This window comes from Nyctibius grandis, chromosome 3 (assembly GCF_013368605.1).
Source record: "Nyctibius grandis isolate bNycGra1 chromosome 3, bNycGra1.pri, whole genome shotgun sequence".
Taxonomy (NCBI): Eukaryota; Metazoa; Chordata; class Aves; order Nyctibiiformes; family Nyctibiidae; genus Nyctibius; species Nyctibius grandis.
The window spans coordinates 112,201,490-112,213,537 of NC_090660.1; the positions used below are offsets into that span (position 1 = coordinate 112,201,490).

The window sequence follows — 12,048 nt, forward strand, 5'->3', positions numbered from 1 at the left end:
TGTTGAGGCACTTGTAGTTCAGTTGAGTGGCCATCTATGACCATGGGAAGGAGTGATTGTTGCTCTAGCAACCACCCCCAATGCAATTTACTTCTTACAGTGCCTAGAACTTAATCCTTGCCGTGGAGGCTTTAACTGAAGAACCCTTCTGCTACTATGAGAGTGAAGTTTAGCAGTGGAGGTGGCCCTCTTCTAGCCATCTTGAGATCTTGCCATGTTTACGTCAGATCCCCAACGTTATCAGCAATGCACTCCAGAACCTCCTGGATTATTTATACCCTGCTATGTTGTCCTTCCAACAGATATTGGGGTGGTAGAAGTCCCCCATGAGGACCAGAGCCTGCAAATGTGAGGCTGTTCCTGTCTGTCTGTACAGGGCCTCATCCACTTTGCCTATCTTCTTTTTAATCCTACTCCACAAACTCTCCATCAACTCCTCATCCATCCCCAGCCAGAGCTCCATGCACTCCAGCTGCTCTCTTATATAAAGGGCAACTCCTCCTCATCACCTTCCTGTCCTGTTCTTCCTAAAGAGCCTGTATCCTCCCAATGCAACATTCCAGTCATGGCAACCATCCCACCACAACTCCATGATCTCAACAAAATCATAGCCCTGCAACTTCACACAGATCTCTAACTCTTCATGTTTATTCATGTATATTAGTGTACAGGCACTTTAGAGATGCACCCCAGAATGCTGAATTCCTGGAGAAGGTTTGAATCATAGAATCATAGAATGGTTTGGGTTGGAAGGGACCTTAAGGATCATCTAATTCCAACCCTCCCTGCCACGGGCAGGGACACCTTCTACTAGGTTGCTCAAAGCCTCATCCAATCTGGCCTTGAACACTGCCAGGGAGGGGGCATCCACAATTTCTCTGGGCAACCTGGGCCAGTGTCTTACCACCATCACAAGAAAGAATTACTTCCTAATATCTAATCTAAATCTACCTTCTTTCAGTTTAAAACCATTACCCCTCATCCTATCCCTGCATGCCCTTGTAAAAAGTCCCTCTCCTGCCTTCCTGTAGCCCCTTCAGGTACTGGAAGGTGCAAGAAGGTCTCCCTGGAGCCTTCTTTTCTCCAGGCTGAAGAGCCCCAACTCTCTCAGCCTGTCTTCATAGCAGAGGTGCTTCAGCCCTCTCATCATCTTCGTGGCCCTCCTGTGGACTTGCTCCAACAGGTCTATGTCCTTCTTATGTTAGGGCCCCCAGAGCTGGACACAGTACTCTAGGTGGGGTCTCACGAGAGCGGAGCAGAGGGGCAGAATCACCTCCCTTGACCTGCTGGCCATGCTTCTTTTGATGCAGCCCAGGATACCGCTGATGCAGCCCAAGATATGGTTTGGGTTATTTGTCCACAATGGTGCCTTCTAGGCACCTTGCTGTCTAAATGCAAGTGCTAGAGGTGACCCTGCCCAGTCCCCACTGTGATGACTTTGTGAACCCTTCCTGCCACACCACCCCATGCCCTTTCTTCAGCAGTCCTGTCCATTGCTCCCTCACAGGACTGCTGGTTGCGCTGTCCCTCTCCCATCATTCCTAGTTTAAAGCCCTCCTTATGAGGACAGCCATCCTATGGGCAAAAATAGTTCTGCCCTGCCTCGTGAGGTGGATCCCATCTCTCCCCAGCAGATGCTGATCTGCAAACAACGTCCCATGGTTATAGAACCCAAAACCACATTGCCAACACTAATTCCACAGCCAATTATTGATTTCTCCTCCTCCCCTCTCTTCCTTTTCCTCATACCCTTTCCCCTCACCAGCACTCTATGTAATGAAGCTGCATGGGGATGCTTTTACCAAGAGCTCCTGAAAGATTGTGTTGAAAAGACTCTTTCTGTTGATTCAAAGGTAACCTAGGCCACTAGCTGGTTTTGGCTTCAAGGGCTTGGACTCACTGATACTGTAATGCTTAGTTAAATATTCATATCAAAGAGGTGCCATGATTAGGAACACAGGCATGGCGTTTATTTGCAGAAGATGTGCTGCCCCGAGTCTGCATTTCCCCTCATCTTTTCCTCCTTGCATGACAGAAAATGCTCTCTACCATAGGGAGTATTATGGATGTGTTCATTAAGGAACTGGTCCACATGCTAGCAAAACTGCTTTTAGTTTTTTGTAAGAAGTATGGGTTACTCTGCCTGTGCCATTCATAGACCAGACAAGCTCTTCTCATTAATTCTCTCCAGCTTAGGTGAACCAGAGAGCAGTTTGCTCTACAACCCTGGGAGCATTTTGCTGAATGGTGCACCTCACATTCCCTGGATATATATTTTCCCCGTGTTTTCTAAATAAGTGCACACAGAGCTTTCATTTCATGCATGTAAGAGGAATGCATTAAAAAAACAAAACAAGTGCCAAGAGAACCGTCTCTTATCATCATTGCTTTTGAAATTTCACTGTGGGGGTTTCAAATCCCTTTGCTTCCTGATTCTTGATCTCACTTCCTTCTGTGTAACACGAATATCAAAAGACAAACAGTGAGACCTTTCAGCAACTGGTTGGGAAGAGACCTTGACTGGTTGCCAGGCTGAAAAGACACTCATAAAGAAACTATTAAAAATCTGCTGCAGTGAAACAAGAAGAAAGAACATGTCAGATATAAAAGCAACAAAAACCTTATGCTGGCTCAAAGACAAAACTTCCTACTTAGTCTAACTGTTTCTCACAGGCAAGTTAATACTGGGGTCACTTCTATGCATGGGCAACATCTTAAAATCACAGAATCACAGAATCAGTCAGGTTGGAAGAGACCTCATGGATCATCGAGTCCAACCATTGCCCTGACACCACCATGTCAACTAGACCATGGCACTAAGTGCTGTGTCCAGTCTTTTCTTAAACACATCCAGAGATGGTGACTCCACCACCTCCCTGGGCAGTCCCTTCCAATGTCTAATGACCCTTGCTGAGAAGAAATGCTTCCTAATGTCCGACCTCAACCTCCCCTGGCCAAGCTTGAGGCTGTGTCCTCTTGTCCTATCGCTAGTTGCCTGGGAGAAGAGGCTGACTCCCACTCCACTACAACCTCCCTTCAGGTAGTTGTAGACTGCAATAAGGTCACCTCTGAGCCTCCTCTTCTCCAGGCTAAACAACCCCAGCTCCCTCAGCTGTTCCTCGTAGGTCAGACCCTCCAGACCCTTCACCAGCTTGGTCGCCCTCCTCTGGACTCGCTCCAACACCTCAACATCTTTCTTGAAGTGCGGGGCACTATAATAAATATTGCAATAATAAATATTGCCTTAAGAAAAGGAGTTACAAGGATCTTAAAGCTAGCTAATGTATGTTGTCATGTCCCTCAAGGCATTAACATCTGATGCGCTTTTAGGAGACGAATCAGGCTCCAAAGTTATCTATGTACAAAAATGAGCTTCCAAACATACATGAATAAATAAATAAATAAATAAATAAAAGTTGGGTTTGGATATCATCTTGATTTTTATCTGCACCTGTGAATCTGAGTGGTGTTTCTCAGTGGGATGCAGGTAGCTCATTTCAGTGTGAAAGGAGATATCTTATGCTAATGGAAATTTGCAAAGGTATGAGCTTGGCAAGGAAATCCAGAGTGATTAATAAACAGCAGAGAAGAGTTTCTTCTTTTATGATCTACATATGGCTGTCTTAGGACTTGATCCAGTGCCCAGGAGCTCCAGTGAGAATTCTAGTTGAATGCTGAAGGTTAGAAATATCACCACAAATCTTGCTTCTCTGGAGTTTAGGTCCCTCAACGTGGCTTTAGGACTATTAGCTCTCAAATTTGGAAGTAGACACTTGCTTCTGAAGCACTGCACAGTGTTATCATACATATACAAAATAAGAGATACAGAAAAAAAGTTATTGTTAGCTTCATCAGAAGACAGCAGTGACAAAGACAAGGGCCAGAGGGAATTTAAAAGGAGATGATCTACTGTGTCTTATCCCTGTATTCACAAAAAGTGGTGGCTGTCAGTGATGGGCTGCTTTTAAAGATACGGGTTACTCTCATCTCTTTTTCTAAGCTCTCTCCACCATGTTCCTAGCCGCGGGTAGCTGGAGAGCGAGAGGAAGTCAACTAATTGGCAGAAGTTTCAGACTATGCATGCGAGCACATCATGATGTTAGGCTACTGTAAATTTAATCAGACACACCCTGCAATGTGGAAAGAAAATTCCATTTAGGAGAAGCAAGCTGCTTATTTCTCCACCACCATCAATAATCATAACAATAATTGCTGCTTCTATTGTTTTTTAATTACAGTTCCAGGTAGAAAGGAAAAATTGGATCCCTTTCCAGTTAATGTTATATATTCTCCAGCTTCCTTTTTATAGTCGAAACAGAACGGATTAATCTCACTGCAAATTCTATTTTATGCTAAATATGCCAGTTAACTATCCTTAAGATGAGAACCCTATTGCACAGGGCAGCTTGTCAGATCAAAACATCACTGGATGTACAAAATGCTCAGAACACAGGAAAAATAGTCACAGCATCAACAAACAACCGCTCGTGAGGGAACACACAACATCACAATGGAATGGTGTAGGAGGGTAATAAAGCCCATACTTTAACGGTGATACCTACCTATTGTGTCTCCTTGCTCATGCACCATGGAGGCCAGGTCTTTTATGATCTGGTTCACATCCAACATGTCACTCTGAAAAGACAGCAAGTCTACCATTAATGATGAATGGATAATATCCAAGCATAAAAGGCATGTTCCACAGTCAAGCTTTGCAAAGAAAAAACAAAACCAGAAAACCTCGTCTGTGTGGAATTAAAAGAAGAAGTTATAGTGCTCCCATAGTAAACCCAAAAATCCCCTTAAACAAAGCCATGGTTTGCTGGATTTAAGTCAGCCAGTTGACTCGAGATTTCTATAAGAAACAAGTAGAATGATCAGATTATATGGTTGCTTTTCAGAATTGTGGAGAACTAAGAGAGAAAAAAAATAAAAAGAACATCAGCAAACCCTCCTCTTTCTGAAAAAGCTGTTTTTGATGCAGGCCATTCAATCCAGAGTGCAGATTCTTACATAGAAAAAGGCCATCTTTTAGCATAGCATCCATCTGATAAAATACTATTCGTAAACTGATGGAGATATGATCAAAAACTCACTGAATTTGAAATCTCATTGGTAAGGCCATAAGGAAAGACCTGTTTGATGAATGGATTCATTTATACGTTTTCAAGTGTAAGGAAAAATGTAACTAGATTTAGCACTGAAATTTTCTTAGTTAAAATACAGTAAATTGCCAGTGAGTTTGTTTCCCTCATTTCTGAACACTTACCGTATACAAATGTGAGCATATGTTGAGTTCATATGACACTGGCTCTTATTGAAAGAATTAATCTAGCAATAATAGACATAACAATATAGATACTGCTAAATGCAGTACCAGTAAGGCAACATTAGCAGAGCAGAAAAAAAGACACTCAAACAGGATGTATTTTGTTAAGCTGTACAAATCACAGAATCACAGGAACATTGAGGTTGGTAGGAACCTCTGGAAATCTTTTAGTCCAACACACCTCCTCAAAGCAGTCAATTAGAGAAGGTTGCTCAGGGCCGTGTCCACTTGTTTTTTTATATCTCCATGGATGGAAACTCCACAGACTGTCTGGCCAACAGTATGTCCATGTATCCCTTGTACTGGTGAACCCAACACTGGTTGTTTTCTGAAGCGTTGAAAACATTTCCTAAGAATCTGCTTCTCCTGAGGCTAATCGCACAGTAATTAATTTGTCTGCTTTGTTCCTGTTGCAACTCTAGTCCATCATGCCAAAAGGTTGGATTGCTTCCACCCTGCTTTTAAAGAACTCAGCATCCCTACCACTGGCAAATTTAGAAAACTGTGCAAAATGAATCCATGCCCTTCTACTGCAGTTTGTTATGAGAATACAAGTGGCATAACATTACAGAATTACAGAATTACAGAATCAATCAGGTTGGAAGAGACCTCTGGGATCATCCAGTCCAACCATTGCCCTGACACCACCATGGCAACTAGACCAGGGCACTAAGTGCCATGTCCAGTCTTTTCTTAAACACATCCAGAGATGGTGACTCCACCACCTCCCTGGGCAACCCATTCCAATGTCTAGTGACCCTTGCTGAGAAGAAATGCTTCCTAATGTCCAACCTGAACCTCACCTGGCAAAGCTTGAGGCTGTGTCCTCTTGTCCTATCGCTACTTGCCTGGGAGAAGAGGCCGACTCCCGCTTCACTACAACCTCCCTTCAGGTAGTTGTAGACTGCAATAAGGTCACCTCTGATACACACATTTAATCATATAATGCAATAGAATCGCAGTAATTTGCAATGAAGCCTGGGAGCGCCATTGTGAATTCTAGAATATACCAAATAGTCGAATAACTGAAGAAGTAGGAGAAACAAAAGATTTAAAAAGCTGTGAGAAATCATAATAAAACAAAAAACAAAAACCCCAACCAAAGACTGGGTAATGCATCGCAAAATGCACTTCATTCATTCACTTGTCAAGCATAATGAATCTTTAATTATGTATGGTATTATTCATAACTTGTAAATACAGCAGAATATTTTGCAAAAGCAATGAAGTTTAAGTAACTTGAGACTGCACTTGAACACTATGGTAGTAAATCATTGCCAGGAAATGCAGAGAAATTCGCTGTGATTTTTTGGAGGTGGGGTAGTTGTTTGGGTTTTTTTGGTAAAAATATTTGAAAATAGAAGGCTAAAGTTTATCAATCAAAATGTGAAGAATTGAGAACTAACTTTAATGTGTTGTTCTGCTCTCATTTAACTGCTTAGTAAAAGACGATTAAGGAAAAATTAAACAAACAAATAATAATACCAAAAGAGCCCAGAATGCTCATTTGTCTCTCTTGCCTAAATTGCCACTGACATCAGTCTTTGGCTTCTGTTACTTGCAATATAAACAAAATTCTTTCTACCCTTCAGTCAGTCTGTTTTGTTCTGCTTCTTTTACAATGCTTTAAGTGAATGCAACTTAAAACTCATAAATGTGCTTTTGCACATATGTTTGGTTAGATAGACGTTATTGCTATATATTGAATTATACATATCCCCACCCCCAAGTATTTTCATTGGAATAAAAGAAGAGGGCGATTCAGTCTAAGAAAGATCAAATGATGTATTGACTCTTCATAGCGTCCTCCTCAGCTAATTTAACCACAAGGAGTTGGGCTGTCTGCCTCCTGATCCCGGGATATTATGACGAGAAGGGAAGAATGAGAAAGAAAATTCAATCCTGCATATGAACAGCACGGTTTCAGATTTGCCATTTATACCCAGGTACTCGGGACAAAACAGCCATCTACTGCTGCAGAGTATAGATCCTTTTCATAACATTGTAACAACACTTAAAATTACTGTTTAGCAAATATGCATTAGTTAAACCCAGCTGCTGAGTTGTTACGAAGGAAAAAATGTGACTACTGTATTTAAGGAAAAACAAACAGTGGTGAGTTGTAAAGCACAGAGCACAAAGCAATCTGACCTGAAGCAAGGAATCTATTGAATAATTTAACCTGGCAATGTGAAGTTTCAAAGTCCCTGATATATGTAAGCAAAACAAAAGAAAAAAAAGAAGAAAGAAAAATAGCCAGAAATAAAGGCCTTCCATAATGGAATACACCTAGGAGCTATGTTCCTGTTCCTTCTTGCCAGGTTAGCTCTATCATGAAGTACCTCTGAACTTGCCAGGCACCAGAGTTTGTTAGAAAAATCAGATTGCCTTTGGTTTCCCACGTTTGCACATACTATGTGGAATTCACAGTGAAATGCAGCTCCTCATAAATCCCTTTGACTCCACAGAAACCAGGAGTACAACAGCCACCTACCATTCCAAAAATGCTGTCTGCCTGACAGCTAACTGGGCTGGAGTTTCTTGGGTTGCAACCAACACCAGCCTTTCTTGTCTGGCAACAATTCACTCCCTACATTCTGCAGCAAGAGGGAGACATTTAAATTGTTTCATCTAAATCCTTTCTTTTTTTTCTTTTTCTTCTCAAAGAAGAAATCTATCATACAGATTAGTAGACAGGATTTAATGTCATCCATGCTGGAACAAAAAGGATCAAGCCTAGTCAACAGTAAAATCACAGAATCACAGAATCACAGAACGTTAGGGATTGAAAGGGACCTCGAAAGATCATCTAGTCCAACCGCCCTGCCGGAGCAGGATTACCTAGACCATATCACACAGGAACACATCCAGGCGGGTTTTGAATGTCTCCAGAGAAGGAGACTCCACAACCTCTCTGGGCAGCCTGTTCCAGTGTTCGGTTACCCTCACTGTAAAGAAGTTTTTCCTCATATTTATCTGGAAGCTCCTGTGTTCCAGCTTGCACCCATTGCCCCTTGTCCTGTCAAGGGATGTCACTGAGAAGAGCCTGGCTCCATTCATGACACTTGCCCTTTACATATTTATAAACATTAATGAGGTCACCCCTCAGTCTCCTCTTCTCCAAGCTAAAGAGACCCAGCTCCCTCAGCCTCTCCTCATAAGGGAGATGTTCCACCCCCTTAATCATCTTCATGGCTCTGCACTGGACTCTCTCTAGCAGTTCCGTGTCCTTCTGGAACTGAGGAGCCCAGAACTGGACAGAGATGGCAAAAAGAAATGGCAGTAACTAAAGAGAAGTGGCAATAAACAAGTCATGCAGATGAGAAAACCAGAGAAATGAAAGAGTTGGAGACCCTAAAGATCTGGAGGATTAACTCTCACTAGGGACAGAGCACTGGAACAGGCTGCCCAGGGAGGGTGTGGAGTCTCCTTCTCTGGAGATATTCAAAACCCACCTGGACGTGACCCTGTGCAATGTGCTCTAGGGGAACCTGCTATGGCAGGGGGTTGGACTAGATGATCTCCAGAGGTCCCTTCCAACCCTTAACCGTTCTGTGATTCTGTGAGAATTAGTTTGGAAACTTCTTAACAGAAAGTACTAGGTTAAAATCGTAGGACTTTTTGAGTCATTTAACCTGACTCAGTAAGTGAATAATGTCACTGTAAAGTACTGAGTTTTGGGGAAAAAAATCTGAAATTTCAACTCTGGCACAGAAACAGGTAGAAATATGATTTTGCAGATAAACTAGAAATCTCCATTTCCCATTTTTTATTTTAACAAGACCACAATTTCAACATTTTTAAAATTAATCTGGGAGCAAGTCGGTTTTTAAAACCCAGACATTGTTACCAAGATGGGAACAACTTAATCATAAACCCCAGCAGTCCATTTCCCCATGAAACAAACATTACTGAGGTATTTGATACCTCATGTATGAGGTATTTGATACCTCCAACTTGATAGCCTTTTATGAGGACGTAACCCGGTGGATAGATGATGGTAAAGCTGTGGATGTGGTCTATCTCGATTTCAGTAAAGCGTTTGACACGGTCTCCCACAGCATGCTCGCAGCTAAACTGGGGAAGTGTGGTCTGGATGATCGGGTAGTGAGGTGGATTGTGAACTGGCTGAAGGAAAGAAGCCAGAGAGTGGTGGTCAATGGGACAGAGTCCAGTTGGAGGTCTGTGTCTAGCGGAGTCCCGCAAGAGTCGGTACTGGGACCAGTACTATTCAATATATTCATTAATGACTTGGATGAGGGAATAGAGTGCGCTGTCAGCAAGTTCACTGATGACACAAAACTGGGAGGAGTGGCTGATGTGCCGGAAGGCTGCGCAGCCATTCAGAGAGACCTGGAGAGGCTGGAGAGTTGGGCGGGGAGAAATTTAATGAAATATAACAAGGGCAAGTGTAGAGTCCTGCATCTGGGCAAGAACAACCCCATGTACCAGTACAAGTTGGGGACAGACCTGTTGGAGAGCAGCGTAGGGGAAAGGGACCTGGGGGTCCTAGTGGACAACAGGATGACCATGAGCCAGCAGTGTGCCCTTGTGGCCAAGAAGGCCAATGGCATCCTGGGGTGTATTAGAAGGGGTGTGGTTAGCAGGTCAAGACAGGTTCTCCTCCCCCTCTACTCTGCCCTGGTGAGGCCGCATCTGCAATATTGTGTCCAGTTCTGGGCCCCTCAGTTCAAGAAGGACAGGGAACTGCTAGAGAGAGTCCAGTGCAGAGCCACGAAGATGATTAAGGGGGTGGAACATCTCCCTTATGAGGAGAGGCTGAGGGAGCTAGGCCTCTTTAGCTTGGAGAAGAGGAGACTGAGGGGTGACCTCATTAATGTTTATAAATATGTAAAGGGCAAGTGTCATGAGGATGGAGCCAGGCTCTTCTCAGTGACATCCCTTGACAGGACAAGGGGCAATGGGTGCAAGCTGGAACACAGGAGGTTCCACATAAATATGAGGAAAAACTTCTTTACGGTGAGGGTGACCGAACACTGGAACAGGCTGCCCAGAGAGATTGTGGAGTCTCCTTCTCTGGAGACATTCAAAACCCGCCTGGAAGCATTCCTGTGTGATATGGTCTAGGTAATCCTGCTCCGGCAGGGGGATTGGACTAGATGATCTTTCGAGGTCCCTTCCAATCCCTGACATTCTGTGATTCTGTGATTCTGTGATAAACCCCAGCAGCCCATTTCCCCGTGGAATGAACATTACTGAGGTATTTGTCAAGACAGCAAATAAGTAAACCTCCTCTCACTTCCACTCTCACACTTAGTGGGGTGAAGATTTATCCACACTGAAAACTTCTAACATAGCCCTGACCTTAATGATATTCTAAGGACACTTCTGCATTCCAGCCACGAGAATGGTGTTAAATAAACCAGAGAGGGGGAACATGCTCTCCTCAAAAAGACATGGAACAAGCATGTGCTATCAATAATTTAGGCAGATCCCAGCATCCTTTATCAATGTCAGCTCAGGTCCTCAAGGGAAGAGTCACACTTATTTCTAAGAAATGTATAAAAAATGGGATCAGAAATATCAGTAGTCTATCCTATTTAGCGCATGTGCCTTTGTGTGCATTCATAAACCATCCGTCCATTTTTTTGAAGGACTACAAATTAGCTTCTAAATTAATCCCTGACTTAATGTTCAGGAGATGTTGAATTCTACAAGTGAGGTCTCATTCTGCCCCACCATCCACTCTGCAATAAGCAGCCAGGGAAGCGATCAAAGAAACCTGAAGGAGATTTTGAAAGAGGTAATACGACATCTACGCATTTATTTCTGTATATGGAAGCAGTCCAAAACAAAATAAAGCAAAACAAAACCTTAGTGCTTGTTATCTTTGGAAAAAATAAAAATCAAAAAGGAAAAAACACCCTTTGTAGTGTCTGGCATGTTTTACCAAACAGATGCTGAGACGCTTCTCGTGTATTGTTCCATCTGCAACACCCTTGGGGCATCTCCTGCGCTGTGGTCCAGCATGTGTGAACCACAGATCCAGAGCACAGAGAAAGACTAACCAAAGCATGGTGTTTGTCTGTCCCCGTTCTCTTCTGTGAGATAGGGGAAGGAAGGGAAAGAGGAAAAATCGTACAAAACGTGAGCAAGCTTCTCTGATGCTAGGTGGGCAAAAACTAAATCTTGCTGCAACAGCCTTTCCACAAATGTTTTTCTCTTGTCTATGGCTGGAGAGAAAAAAATGACATTCTATAAATCAAACTGATTCAGCCTAAGCAACAATAGACCAGCAGAAAATTGTTTTGAGGGCAGAAGCTATCCAGAACAGCAATTACAGACTGAGTTAGATCTCCTCTGGGACTGCACAACAGCCAGTATGGAGAGTTTCTCTTTCCCTCTTGCTCGCTTGTGCACTCTTCCTCTCTATTTTGCTCTCTTAGCAGTCAGCATCATCTCAGGAAGTGTAGCACTGCACTGCATAATTAAAATAGTTGTGCCAAGCTTCAACATGCTAAGCCAGCATCTACCTGGGGACCGTGGGCTCAAAAAAAAACACAACATGAAGAGTGTTCCTGTCCGCCAAAAGCCAAAAGGAGAGGCTGTGGAAAGCGAGATGCCTCGAGCTCATCAGACAGAGGTGAGGTCATTGCAGAGGGCACACCAACCGGGACGAATAAAGAGAGATCCTGGAAGCAGCCAGCTAGTAATTTTATTGTGCCCTAAGTGAGAAATAACTCAATGACATGTTCCAT

General features: G+C 43.2%; 1 protein-coding gene across 13 annotated transcripts in view; it reads right to left on the minus strand.

The window, feature by feature from the left end:
• Positions 1-12,048, minus strand: part of TSNARE1 (t-SNARE domain containing 1) — a 533,773-nt gene that overhangs the window by 196,079 nt on the left and 325,646 nt on the right. For all 13 annotated transcript variants that reach the window (XM_068396751.1, XM_068396752.1, XM_068396747.1 and 10 more), the window contains one exon: positions 4,563-4,635. In XM_068396751.1, the coding sequence (XP_068252852.1) occupies positions 4,563-4,635 (73 nt within the window). The remainder of the gene's footprint in view (positions 1-4,562; positions 4,636-12,048) is intronic.